This window comes from Falco punctatus (genome assembly GCF_963210335.1).
Source record: "Falco punctatus genome assembly, chromosome: 12".
Lineage (NCBI taxonomy): Eukaryota > Metazoa > Chordata > Aves > Falconiformes > Falconidae > Falco > Falco punctatus.
This window is the reverse complement of record NC_137592.1, coordinates 3,078,382-3,093,206: the sequence shown is the minus strand read 5'-3', so window position 1 is coordinate 3,093,206 and position 14,825 is coordinate 3,078,382. Positions and strand designations below refer to the sequence as shown.

Genomic DNA, 14,825 nt, shown 5'->3' with positions numbered 1-14,825 from the left:
CTGAAGTAGCATGCTTCTGATGGAAATGTGCATCAGTATTTTCTATTTCTGTATGAAAGACTTCACAACTTGAATTTTTGGGATAGAAGAAGTCCGTATAAATGAATAAAGATCCCCCATTTGAGTCCTTGTTCTTTGTAACGTATTTACTTGACAAACCTCTTCTGAAAAATTTAAACGTTACATGTTCATTGGGATTATACATATCTCCCTCTAAGAGAAGTAGGTTGAGTCAAAGTGGAAAAAAGGTTCTCTAATGTTATAATGCACAGAGAACTGCTGAAGATATGAGGAAGGTGGAGAAGCTTAGCATCTGTCACTCATCTCTGCTCTATGGCAGCAGGCTTGACTCTTTACTGAAAGCTAGTCAAAATCATTGAAGATTCTGTGTCTGTTTAGGTTTTTTGTATGTTTCTTTTTAATTTCCTCCTTTGATCAAGATTATCTTAGATCTGTAACTTTTTGAGAAGGATTTTACATTACTTCACTTACAAAAATGGATCACATCAAAGGACAGTTTTTCAAGTGCTTGTAAGTGACTGGTTACATCTTTCTGATGTTGATGTTTGCCCCAAACAGACCTAGTTGCCCAATGTAGAAGATTATTGCAAACTGCCATTTCAGAAGGAAGGTTCTGGTTGAATTTTCTTTTAGATTATTATAATTGTCTCATGGTCATTGGAATCATCTGTGATTACAAACTGAAACCTTTGGGGGAAAAAAAAAAAAAGGGACTTCAGTAACTTAGGTTAGGTTCAAAAATGACTGTGCATACTTCAGTACATGCCAGACATTCACCGTTTGCTGTTTGGGCGGAGACTGAATCTGTTATCAGTAGTAGTTACATCAGCTGTGTCTCAGGAGTCCAGTTTTGCAGAATAAAGGTCAGATTTCTATCCAGACCCAGCGTTATTATGTTTGATGTTATTGCTTTTGTCTGGTTAGCTAACAATGACATAAACTATTGGCTAAAACCCAGAGTATATTGTAGAAAGGATGCTGTTAGGACCCTTTTATTCCTAGGTAGCCCAATGGATAGTGTTTTCTGTTTCAGTAAAGCAAAATTATATTTGACTACAAATAATTTAATTCCAGCTAGCCTAAAGCTATTTTGCCATCCTTAAAGTGTTTGCTTTATGGCATTTGTATTCTAGATACAGCATATATTTAGTAGCAAGATGAGGACATTTTGAACGTAAAAAGTAAGAAACATCTTTACTAATCTGTAAACAGAGTTCTTTAACTTAAGCTTCTTTAGGAGATTAAGATGCTTAAGACCAGATTTGGAAATACATTTTGTTTTTTAGATGTGCAGATGAATATCTAATTCAGCTTTATAAAATGTTCTAAATGAACTTGTCACCTAACTCTTATGGCTTGGGAGTGGCAGATCATTTAAGCACTTTTGTAACAACCTTGAGATAACTGAGAAAGTGAAAACTTGATTGTAGGTCTGCAAAGCACTTTTGAAAATGCCAGTCTGAAGTTTTGCTTTACAAGGGACTGAAGTGATGGTTTTTTCCATTTGAAACTATTATGGATCTTAACTCTGTTTGTGAACAGTGAAAGTTGGCAGTTAGATGGCAAAAAGGCTAAGTTGACAGCTGGAAAGACGGCGTTTTCTTCATCTTTTTATTTTCTAAACTAGGTTAACATGTGAAAATAATGAGAAAACCTGATGTTTTCTGAAGGGTAGGGGAAGAAGATCAAATAACCATTCTGCACCTACCATTTTTTTGTTCTTGTTTTCTTCTTAGAGCCAGGTACTGAAGAAATAAAAAAACTCCTCCTGCTTTTACTTGGTTGTGCGGTTCAGGTAAGTTTAATTATGTTTATATCTGTATGAAATGGTTTAAGTGTTACTGATTTCTTTTCTTACTATTTTAATACCTGTCGTGGTTTAACCCTGTCTGACAACCAAGCACCATGCAGCCACTTGCTCGTTTGCCCTCACCCAGAGGGTTGGGGAGGAGAATTGGAAGGGAATGTAAAACTCAAGGGTTGAGATAAAAAAAATTTAATAGGGTAAAGCAAAAGCTACACACGCAAGCAAAGCAAGGAATTCATTCGCTATTTCCCATTGGCAGGAAGGTGTTCAGCCATCTCCTGGAAAGCAGGGCTCCATTATGAGTAACAGTTGCTTGGGAAGACAAATGCCGTAAATGCTGGATGGCCCCTGCTTCCTTCTTGTTCCCCCAGTTTATATACTCAGCATGACATCATATGGTATGGAATACCTCCTTGGCTAGTTCAGTCATGTGTCCTGGCTGTGTCCCCTCCCAATTTCCTGTGGCCCCCCAGCCCTCTTGCTGGCAGGGCCCAAGAAACCAAAAAGTCCTTGATTTAGTATAAGCATTACCCCACAACAACTGAAAACATCAGTGTCCTATCAACGTTGTTTTCACATCAGAGCCAAAACACAGCACTGTACTAGCTACTAAGAAGAAAACTTAACTCTATCCCAACTGAAACCAGGACAATAGCTGAGGCGGTATGTAACTTCCTTCCTCTAGTGGTACCATTGCGTTCCTTGAAAATTTGGATATTCTTACAGTTAAAATGGCTACAACTGTACACCCTCTTACATTTTATTGTACAAATATAGCAAACTGTGTATGTGGGATTTCTAATATTTTATTAATTGCAATACTGTCCGTTTACCTGATACTGTAAAGAAAGGAAGAAAATGGTAAAGTACCGAAAAATTATCCTATTGATATATCTTACTGAAACTGTTTCACGTATTAAGTAACTTTTTTGATAGAATGCTGTTCTTATTAGGAAAGTTTGAACCATCAGCTAATTAAACTGAAAAAATAGAATCAGTTATGTGTTCATAACAACTTAAATAAGCAACTAGAGAAGGACGCTAAAAAAAAAACCTGTGGAACTCACTATCATAAAATTTGAAGAAGTAGCTATTTTAAGAAACCTTTTCCTTGCTCCGTTTCAATACCTGTTTTTTCTCTGTCACTGTATTAATGTTGAAAGTTACAATTACTGTGACATGTCATAAATCAAGTATTTATCGCTCAACAAAATTACTGGATAATAATTTAGTAATGTGATCATTATAATGTCAGCTTTATCACTTTTAGCTCTTAGAAATACAAAGGAAGAATGAAAATACTTGTGATTATATGTGTGTGTGTATATATATATATGAATGTATATAAAATAGATGTCTTCATTTCTAGTGTCAGAAGAAAGAAGAGTTCATTGAAAGAATCCAAAGTCTGGATTTTGATACTAGAGCAGCTGTTGCAGCCCATATTCAAGAGGTATATTGGGGTTTTTTGTGTTTTTAATTTTTTTCAGAAGTGGAATATTGTCCTCTAAGAAGAATAATGGCATCTGGTCAAAAGCAACTAAATCAAATACGTGATTTGTGTGTCTAGTGTTTTTTGTAAGGAAAAAATGCCTTTACTTTTTTAAGTTGATTCACAAAAAAGATTTCATGATCGAGCTTTTTTGGATTACATTGTTAATGCAGTGCCAGGGAGCAAGTTTGTTGCTTTACAGCAAATTTGGTTAAGTGAAATTTTTGTATGTGAATTTATTTATAAAACGTAATTCAAATCCTGTGTATGCGATATGTAATATATAAAAAAATGAAATAATCACCTTTTGCTTTTTATTTTGCCATAAGTACAAGGTACTACTTCCAGGTAGACAGGCAACTATTCCATTACATACAATTTCATCTATTTTCAAGGGTTTTTTCATTGTGCTTCCTTTCTATGCTTACAATTTAAAGAGGATATTTTTTTTCTCTTCCATTCATTCTGTGTAGGTAACTCATAATCAGGAAAATGTGTTTGACCTGCAGTGGATGGATGTCATTGTATTGACACAAGAGTATGTTGAACCTCTCTTGAAAAATATGGCGCTACATTTAAAAAGACTTATAGATGAAAGAGATGAGCACTCAGAGGTAGGGGTGTGGTTTGTTACTTAAGAGAAATATAAGAAATATTTTTTTAAGATGATACAACTTACCATTTTTATAACTAATAATTTAATGTGTGTCCTGTTAGCATATTTAAGCAAGAATTCCTTACCGCCAGGAAGTCTCCCATAGTTATGGTGTGCATACTAGTTGCTGAATACTGTGACAAACTAGAAAAGATAGTAGCAGTTTATCTTTTTCCTGTAACCAGAGTCTGAAAGAACTTTAAATAGGTGATCTGTAGCTGAAAACAGAAAATCCAATGCTGTTACCAGCTGAAGTTTCCAGGAGTCAGTAACCTATCAGTATGCAAGTCAGTCGCTGAAAGACACCTGTTACTTTACAGTATCCCCTGGTATAGGTTTGAGTGAACTGGAGCAGAGTCCATACTAGGAGAGGAGGGGTTTTACAAACTTATCATGAGGCACAACCATCGCACTGTGTGGGAATCAAGATAGAGAAATGTATTTAACAAAAACTGCAAGTTACGAATCATCATGGTGGTCCCAGATTTGCCCTTCAGTAGAGTGTGGATATGTTAATGTTGCAATTATTCTCAATACTCCTTTGACAGTTAGCAACTTTTAGTCTTTCCAGTTCATGGCCTTGATAAGAGTAAAACCATAAACTTAACCATGAGGGAAGAGGATATGTGGTAATACTTTTTTGCAACGCAAAGGAAAAGTAACTTTAAAATACAAGAGATCTTCATACTAGGATAACACCTGTATTTAAATGATGATATAGGAATATTCCTATTATCCTAGGATGCTGCTGCTCACTGAAGAACACTAGTTTCTTTAGAGATACGTATTTATTCTCATGTTCAAGGAATGCATGCCCTTTCATCACCCAGTCCATTTTGAGCACTGATAATTTTGTGGACTTGAAAGTCTAAATTTGAGGAATTTAAGAATAGCCAAACAGTACTGTTAAATAGCTGTGACTGTTTATCTGCTCAAGATATAGTGTGTAGGGCTTCTGACTTCTTTCATGGCAAAACTTTTCCATTATTCTTGCTTCATTTCAGCCTTCATTTTATTAAGGCAGTGAATTATATAGTTTGTGATATAGAATTGCATTCAGAGAGCCATTTATGCTTCCCCCCCCCCCCCCCCCCCAGACTATCATAGAACTCTCAGAAGAACGGGACTGTCTCCGTTTTCTACCTCATGCATCAGCAGCACAATCACCTTGTGGATCTCCTGGCATGAAACGCACTGAAAGCAGACAGCACCTGTCAGTAGAGCTAGCAGATGCCAAAGCGAAGATAAGGCGGCTTAGGCAAGAGCTGTAAGTACATTGAGAATGCAGAAGTGTGTTGAGAGTGGTAGGGTTTTAAAATTATGTTGGTTTTGCACAACAGTAGTACTAGACAAATTCTTCATTCTTTCAAATGTGAAATTATGTTTTAAATGCTTTTTTTCAGCTATTGCACCCCAGGAAGCATATTTTTATAATGTAAGCATATTTGTGAACCGGTGTGACAAATACATCGGTGTTTGTCTTAATTTGTATTATGCATTATGTTGTTGGGTTTTTTAACCATAAACGTAGTGAAATTGGTGAACTAGTGCTATGGTAATTTTGTATCTTTTGCACGCTGAAATTTTTGAAAAACTGTTTGAACGATCTCTTGAGCTTATTACAATACAGTAATGGGCTCTTTGCTCTACATGAATTAGGTCTTTTAGAAATACAGCTAATCTAATGCAGCCTTATCTTTTCTATTACATATTGTGTCCATGTTGTTATTCCAGAGGCAAGTTCTTTGTGCTTCCTCTTATTGTTTGTTATCATTAATGAATGTCTGACTGTGGGTTTAATATATCTGTATTTATATATGTGTCTAAGAGAATAGCTTTGCATTTCAATACTTAAAGGGGGCTTATAAGAAAGATGGGGATGGACTTTTTAGTAGGGCCTGTAATGATAGGACAAGAGCTAATGGTTTTAAACTAAAAGAGAGTAGATTTAGATTAAGTATTAGGAAGAAATTCTTTACTGTGGGGGTGATGAGGCACTGTCCCAGCCTGCCCGGAGCAGCTGTGGGTGCCCCATCCCTGGCAGTGCCCAAGGCCAGGCTGGATGGGGCTGGTGGGAGGGGTCTCTGCCCGTGGCAGCGGGTGGAACTAGCTGATCTTTAAGGTCCCTTCCAACCCAAACCGTTCTGTGATTCTGTGATTTGAGGCAACTATGGGGTGACACACTTGAACTATTACATGTGGCAGCCAGCTAGGGACTGGAGACAAAAGCCATGTCCTGACCATTTGAGGATTAGTGGCAAAATGGTCCTTTTAAAAAGGTGATAGTGCTGTAGTGATTCCTTATTGGCAGCGTGATTTAGTTACCTGTTTCTTGTTGGAAACAGAGTAAGAAAGAGCCATCTATGGTTCATTCACAGTTTATGAAATGTTTACATTTGTTGCAGATAGGAAGAAAATTATCATTAGCATAATCACCTGTCCCCCATCTCTTTCTTTCTTTCTGTGTAGAGGCTTCCTTGTCTGCACGATATTTGCTCATGCCCTTCAGTACTGTTCCACTTCTGTCTGCCATGCTGCTCTACGGAGAAAAATGAAAGAAAGAAAAAAAATTATGCAAACCAAACTCCACTAAATCTCTTGGCCCACTGCAAACCTATGCAGTGAAACAGGCTTTGCATTTACTAGCAGGGGTTGGCTATTTATGTCTAAGGAATAGTGTAATTTGTAAAGCGAGTAGATTTTACAGCTTGGGTCAGTTACATCCAGTTAAGGTTCATCCTACGTTCATGCTACATTCATCCAGTTAAGGGAGTGCTTTCTACTGCTCCTGGCTCTTAAGCTAAAGTGTACATTCACCTCCTTCACCTCATCCAAGTGCTGTGAAAAATCATTCCCACTGTAACCAAGATCTTTGTTTCTTTGTTTTTCATATGCTAATGAAATTTTTTTTTATGCTTTCTATTTTATGAAGAGAACTGACTCACTAAGTATCAGTGGGTACTTTGTCTTCATAGCCTAGGAACAAATCTGAGCAGTAGTGAAGAGCTGTTTAAAGGGAAGAACAATAATAGTCTAGTGGAGAATCTGTTTCTCCCTGTAGCAATGTGTAATGTTGTTTTAGCAGAGTGAAGTATGTGCAGTCTGAACTTAAAATACAAATGTTAAATCTGAAGAGATTCAATATGTATAGTAACTTGCCTATAGTTTAGAAACAGCATAAATACAGCAGTTTTTTTTTAATCCAGAATGTCATGGAGAGAGGAGAAAGGTAAAATTAAAAGCTGAAGGTAGCATAAGTCACAGTTAGGCTGGTCTGCTCTTATCAGAGTTTGTAGATCAGATCATCTCTAGCTGACTGGATTAAGTATCTGGTTGATTTACTCGGAGGATCCCCTTCCCCCACTAAATCTCTGTCTTCATGAAGAATAGAGGACAAAAAGATACAGCTCCTTTTTTCTGATGTCTGTATTATTATGTGTCTGCTGAAATGAGCCCGCCCAGGATATTCTATAAACAGCTGCACCAAGAAAATTAGTGAAAAAATTGCTGTTATTAGTTTGATTGACAGTTAATAGATAGCCTAAACAGTGAACACTGGTATGTTCTGTATAATTTAGTACAATCCTCTCTAGTTTGTAGCTGAAGCATGCAATTAGGGCAACAGTGATGGCTCAGAACGTTTCACATTTTGCACTCTTATTTGAATTCAATTTGTAAATAAATTCCCTTTACACTTAGCAGTATATTTAAAACACTAGACTTTGATAAATTAACTTATGTCTCTAGCATTTGGTATTAAATGCTGCATTTATTTGATAAATTAAAAAATAGATTAATTCCAAAGTTAAAAATGTTAATCTTAAAATGTATTTATAATCTGGTTTTGGCAATGAACCTTCATACCTGGTTTAATATGCACTGAAGCTAATATAATTTCATACAAAAGGTCTGTAAAGATTATTTTTCAGTTGGATGCAAAACAGCGATTTGAGGCTTGTAATATACAAACTCTGGAACGGAAATTGCACACCTAATTTTCTATGTTAAGTCCTGTGTGTTTCTGTGTGGAATGATAACACAGGAATATGAATGTTAATAGAAAAGTTATAGTAATCTAATATAATACAGAATACGTTTTTATTTCTGTATGGTTTCCGAACACCTACATAGAGAGAAAGCTTTGATATCTGCTGCGGGCAGTGATGTTGCAGTGAGCTATATGTAGTTGAACCCTCGTATACTTGTAGGCTGTCAATAACCTTTTTGAAGCTATGTGGTTGCAAAAAGGTCATTCATTGTGAGACTGGCTTATTTTTAAAAACAACTGATTTGGTTTTGTTTAAAACAAATATGTATGTTAGCATGATTACTTGTAGATTGTATTATGCATTTCAGTACCTTAGACTCTTATTTCCCCCTTTTCTACTTCTGTTCTGTTTCATACTTGTGTTGCAAAATATTAAATAATATAGTAACAAGTTTGAACGTGCAATATTTCTTCTATGAGTATACAATATTGGATATGGCAGCTTTTTCAACAGTGAATACAGTTTGTTCTGAGGTGCAATTGAATTTTGAGCATTAGGTATTCTGTGTCTTGGAGAGAATTAAATATTTCCCTTGTACTTTACTCATTGTTTAACAAACTCATTTTTTAAACGAACTTATTTTTTGAGCATTGAGAAATAAGTGTTAGCTGGAAATTAAAAATGAGTCCTGTAAGGATTGTAGTATTCTATGTGAAATTGTTTTTATTATAAATTTCTGAAAACACTAAACCAGATACTATGTTCTTCCCATAAAACTGAAATTCATTATGTGTTTCATAAAATTAAGATTATGAAGTGATATCTTCTTTTAATGAGCAAAAAGACACCTGGAAATCTTAATTCTTCTCTGTGAGAGAAAGAGTAATTACAAAAGTATAAAAATGCTTTTAAAATTGGCTTTACCTGATCTGTGACAGGATGCATTGGTGGTCATTGTCTGGTTCACCTGGAAAATATTTGGACCTTTTGAACATATATTTTGAAATTATTCAAAGTTCACTTTTGGATGTAAATCTCCTGGTACACATTCATGTGTATTGTCTGGGTTTTTTTAACAAAAAAATCCCCTATCACAAAAAGATCCCGTATCGCACCCTAATGCTTTCTGCCCTGCATACGGAGGAAATCATAATGAACAACAATTCAAAGGACTATGAAAAATCTGACCAAATTTAAAGGATTAGATGTAGACTAAGACCTAAAGGATATCTAAAGCATAATGATATACCTAAGTTTTACACTCTGATGTCCGTGAAGTTCTAGATTAAAAGAGGGAAGTCTCGTGAATCTCAGTATTTCATTGTCATACAAAATGACAATTACAAAGTTTTGCAGTCATATTTAACTGAAACGTGTTTTCTCTTTTAAGTGAGGAAAAGACTGAGCAGTTGCTTGACTGTAAACAAGAACTTGAACAGATGGAAGCAGAACTAAAGAGACTTCAGCAAGAGGTATGGTTTTTGTAAATCTAGTGTTTTAAAAAAAAAAAAGTTGCCACCATCAGAAAGATTTTGCTCCCCCCCCTTTTTTTTTTTTATTAGGAACTATGTTTTCATGCTTTTTTTATTTCACACTTTGAACATGGTCTTGTGTAATTTGTTCCTTTATCTGGTCTAGCATGCTGGAAAAATATTTTGAGTTAGGTTAGTATTCCTTCTCTAACTTCTTTGTTTCTGCATTCAGGCAATTTACTGCCAACAGATCCTATGAGTGTACATATGCTGAATATTTCTTAAAAACAATGCACTCAAATTTTGTCTGGTTTTCTTTATATTTTTGAGTCTGTATGTTGATAATGAGGGAAAACACCTGGTTGATTTATTGTTAGGATACGAGTGTATAAAGTTATTGGGGGTCATTTGAGAATATTATCCATAAAAGGAATGCACTGTTCTGAAATTAATGCATATGTACATACTTCTCCTTGAAAAAGGCCAATGCTGTTTTCTTGGAAATATGTTATCTGGACTGAGCCTCTAAAAAATTTGTTTTATTTTTTTTTACCTTTCTCAGAATTAATTCCTCTGCATTACCCTGATTTAAATACTGAAGCAGCTATGTTATCCTTCAGCATGTACTGTCCATTATTCTTGCCTTTAATTGCTGTATTTTCATATTTTCTAGAATATGAATTTACTCTCAGATGCCCGATCTGCCAGAGTCTATAGAGATGAATTAGATGCCCTTCGTGAGAAGGCAATTCGAGTCGACAAGCTTGAAAGTGAAGTCAGCCGGTATAAAGAGAGGCTGCATGATATTGAATTCTACAAAGCTAGAGTGGAGGTATATTCAGGGGAAAAAAATAGCAAATAACCATCATTTTTTGTTTGCTGTGGCTTTTTCAAAGTTGCTTTGATGACTTAAGCATTGGGGCGTGAAAACAGTGTTACAGCTTCTTGCTCTAGGATATATGATAGTCATTTTTTTGTGATAAATTACAGTTTTTAGGGTAAGAGTCCCTGTGTGTAGTGGCATGCAGCTTCATTTGAAGTCAGTGGTATTCACCGTAGCTGTAAGCTAGCAAGATCAGTAGGAGCCTCTGTTTAGGATATTATACTAGGTATTGAGAAACCCAAGGAGGAATTAGTTAAAAACGTGTTATAAATGTAATAACCTTTCTCCTCTTTTTGATCTCCTAAGAGAAGATAATTTTCTAAGTAAAGTGTTGAGGAAATGCTGGCTATACACATAAATGAGTTTAGCATGACTGCATTCCATGGATAAAATGCACTGAAAAAAGATGCGTTGACACCAGGCATGAGACACAGTTCTGACATGAATTAGAAGTTCGGGAAACAAATCAGCATGCAGGATTTTAATAGGCCGTCATTCTGTCTGTAAATGGCAAAATTGTTGGGCAAATGCCAAGGTGGCAGAATTTGTGAAAGAAACAGTTACATATGGGAGTCAAAACTACTGAAAGTTTAAAGAAATTGTCAAGGTGGTCATTAAAAAAACCCCACCCACGTACCCCTAGAAAAGCAGGGACAACTCCAAATGAATGCTTGTTAAAAATGCTATGTTGCGTAGATGCAGTTGTTGAGATACTGGTATGAACTCGCTTTTTAGTGTAAAAATGACCAAAAAGTGAAAACAAGATCTTAGGCTAAACTATGACACAGAGTATTTTTACCTGACTTTTCATTTAATGTGGCTTCTTGGATTCACAGGCCTGAATGGGGTCTTGGGAGCTCATTCAGTCCTATTTTTTATATACCCATACCACTTCAAATGAATGCTTGGCATTAATTGGTGCTTTAACACCAAAGTGTCGGCAGCCTTTTGTAGCAGCTTTTTTCTTCTCTGAAGACTGTGTTGTGTTATGTGTCCTCTCTTTTAGCTCCTCATCCTCTGCAGCCCCACAACGGTGTGCCTTACAAGGTGTTTTTTCTGTTCTCTGGGTTCTGTCTTAATTCATATCTTAAAATGGAGTCCCTAAGACTGGGTCTCATACTCTAATTATCGCTTTATCAGTTCTGAATACAGTAGAGAAGTAACTTTTCTATACAACTTCTAATATAGTAACTCCTAAGCAACATCTCAACATTGTGATCTGTGAACCTCCATAGATTTTCTTCCCAGTGAACTGCTACCTGGACATGATGCAGTATCCCAAACATTCTAGTTACCGCATCTGAAAAACTTAATAATGCTCATTACCACTGATATGGCATCCTTTGGAAAGAGACTTCTTACTTTGAATGTTTACAAGTTGAAATGTTTTAACAAATGTATACTTCATATGTTACAGCATAAAATAGCTCCTGCTGTGATAGAAGCTACTGTGATGAGAGGGGAAAAACTGCAAGGCAAAACCCAGATTTTTTTAATGTTCTGTTGCAGCTCCTTCATCAAAAACTTGCAACAATACTTTTAGTCAGAAATAAAGCGTATCAACTGACATGGGAGTTACTATTTTTTTAATGCAAAATGAGATTGGTAGTTTTTCTAAGCAAAGTGCAGTGTAAAAAAGTTAATAGACTGTGGTGAGAGATAAGGTGCATGGTGCAGATTAAAAACATTGTTAAAAATACTTCAGGCATTTTTGAAACTTAAGTCATGGTTCCCAAGAATTATTTTTTTTAAGATGACTTGTTCTTAGCCTTGCTCGTGGAAATAATTTTATCATCTTACTGTGTAATGTGAAATAGTCTGATGAAATTGGAAGAAACTTTCTCAAGATACACTAAATATGGACCTTACCAGCTGTCATTGAAACATCCATTCTTGAGGACGCTCCAAAGCTGCCTTCGCATGCCACTTAAAAACAAAGGCTGGTAATCACTTTCCAACTCTGGATCTTTTCTAAGTGTTTGACATAGTTTAAACAAGATACTGGTGTAGAATTTGAGCTCAGCAATAGAGGTCCAGTGCTGTGATTTATGGTCTCAAATTTCCTCAGAGTATTTGGCTGTTAACTATATATGATGTGCTAGGGTAGCATACTTGGCTCTGTTGGAAAATCAGGTACTGTGAGTGGCGAACACTGTTATCAGCCTGACTGCGTACAAGAAAACCTTACGTGAGCTGTTTGAAAATCATCTTTATGTGAATGACTTTATGTGTGTATCTACTACTGTTCTAAGAGAGACTGAAAGCATATGGTTAAAAAAATTGGCAAAGGAAGAAGTTAGTCTAAAAGACTGCGCAGTGGAAATTTCATTTTCATAGAATGTTTAAACCAGTAAGAAACCTGAAATTTGTTTACATGTTTCATAGCTTGTAAACTGTCTGATTTTTCAAGCATGCTCAAATAGAGACAGATGTTAATTAGTTGGCTTTGCTTCTTAAAAATAATTATAAGTTAACTTAATATTTGTGTAGGGAGGAGTTTGAAGGATAAAGATTTATGTTGTATTCACTGATCTTTTTTCAGATCTTGCAGCTGACTGCATAGTGAAGTTGGAAAAGTTTTGTATTTATATAATGACTAAAATTGTTAATTGTATGATTTTACACATTATTATTTTCATCAGATGCCATTAAAAAAACCCTCCATGTACATAAACTAAAGCTATTTAGGACTTCTGAATACAACTGGTTGTAGTTTGAGAATGCAGTTATATTTTCAACATCATGCCCTTACTTTGGGCTTAAGTAAGTTTGCCCAGCAGCCTGTAAACCTAATTATGGCCTGTAGAAAATTATTTTCTTCAGTTTTGTTCTCAATTTCCTGCAAACCAAAGATGAGGGAGTTCCGTCTGATAGTAAAACAAATTATGGACTGAAGAGGAGCGCCTACATCCATCTCCAGTCTTTGACAGTGGTCAATAGCAGATGCCTAGAGTAGAGTAAAAGAACAGGGCAAGTACCTGGTGATACTTTCCTGTTGTGCTCTCCTGGCCTCCAGCAGTCTCTGCTCGGCAAAATCATAAAATTGTATAATCACTTAGGTTAGAAAAGGCTTCTGAGCTCATCAGGTCCAACCGTTAACCCAGGACTGCCAAGTCCTTCACTAAACAATGTCCCTAAGCACTGCAGCTAGGCATGTTTTAAATGCCTTCAGGGATGGTGACTCCACCACATACCTGGGCAGCCTGTTCCAATGCTTAACATCCTAAGAGGTGGTATGTGGAGCTTTCTGGCCTTCTCTTGCATGAATTATATGACTTCTCAAAACATGTAAGCCTTTTCATCTACACAGTTATGTACAGTAAGCTCCGCAGTTCAGTTACATGGTATGTGAAGTACTTATTTTTGTTTGAGCCAGACACCTCTAATTTTTATTGATGTCAGCCTTCTGTTTAGCTGTAATCCATGCATGTGCAATACGCCTTTCCAGATCACATCTCAAATCACAGAGATATTTATGGTTTGATTGTAATTACAAATACTTTATTCTTAATGGTTTAGGGATTATTTAATTTATGTAGAATTTTCTTTTCATAACAGTTTTGTAAGTTACAGTTATGTGAAATTCCTGTAATTTTGGTTTTATGAAATGTCTGTTACAGCTTCCAAAAGAGTGTTTTAGCATTAGAGCAACATTTCTAAAACTAATGACTATGTGTATCAAAGTTTGTATGAATAAGGAAATGCTTTTGTTGAGGTTTTGTGGTTGCTTAATTCTTGTAGGAATTGAAGGAAGACAATCAGGTGTTGCTAGAAACCAAGACAATGTTGGAAGATCAATTAGAGGGGACCCGAGCCCGTTCTGATAAATTACATGAGTTAGAAAAAGAGAATCTACAATTAAAAGCTAAATTGCATGATATGGAGATGGTAAGTGTAAATGGAGGATAACAAAGACAACTGATGTGCATTGAATTAATTTTTTTTTTTTTAATGAAAGAATTTCCAATCAAAATAGTGGCGAGGAGAGGAAGAGGGTATTTCTTGATTTACTAACGCTTTTCAGATAGTTTCCTAGGGAAGGAAAAACTGCAAAGGCGGTACCCTTCTTAAAAGGCAGTACAGTGTTTAATTGGGTAGCTAAATTACAGTGATAAGAAATACAAAGACTCATTAGTAAGAACAATAAGATGAAGGGGGTTTTTTATGTGAAGGCAGTCTTTTGTCACTTAAATACGTAGATAAAAGAGGCGATTTGTATTTCAAATTCTGGCAATATGGTGACATATTTATCAGAAGGTTCTTCGCAAAATAATTCTGTTTTTAATTGGGTTTTCTCCAAAAATAAGTATTCTAAAATATAGTCATATTTTGCCGGGGGTAGGTGGGTTGGGGGGCTTTTTCTGTAAGGGACGGCAGATTATTATCTTCTGTTTACTTTCATTTTCTGCAAAATGTTGAGAGTTACAGCTGCAACTTATTCCTGTTAGTGTGTGGGTGAAGGCGTTCGTAAAGAGCCAGGTGAGAAGCTCTCATCACAGACTGAGT

General features: G+C 35.9%; 1 protein-coding gene across 12 annotated transcripts in view; it reads left to right on the top strand.

Moving 5' to 3' along the window:
- Window positions 1-14,825, top strand: part of CCDC88A (coiled-coil domain containing 88A) — an 80,142-nt gene that overhangs the window by 27,158 nt on the left and 38,159 nt on the right. For all 12 annotated transcript variants that reach the window (XM_080408038.1, XM_080408040.1, XM_080408035.1 and 9 more), the window contains 7 exons: window positions 1,758-1,816; window positions 3,198-3,281; window positions 3,794-3,934; window positions 5,073-5,242; window positions 9,355-9,436; window positions 10,110-10,268; window positions 14,061-14,207. In XM_080408038.1, the coding sequence (XP_080264164.1) occupies window positions 1,758-1,816; window positions 3,198-3,281; window positions 3,794-3,934; window positions 5,073-5,242; window positions 9,355-9,436; window positions 10,110-10,268; window positions 14,061-14,207 (842 nt within the window). The remainder of the gene's footprint in view (window positions 1-1,757; window positions 1,817-3,197; window positions 3,282-3,793; window positions 3,935-5,072; window positions 5,243-9,354; window positions 9,437-10,109; window positions 10,269-14,060; window positions 14,208-14,825) is intronic.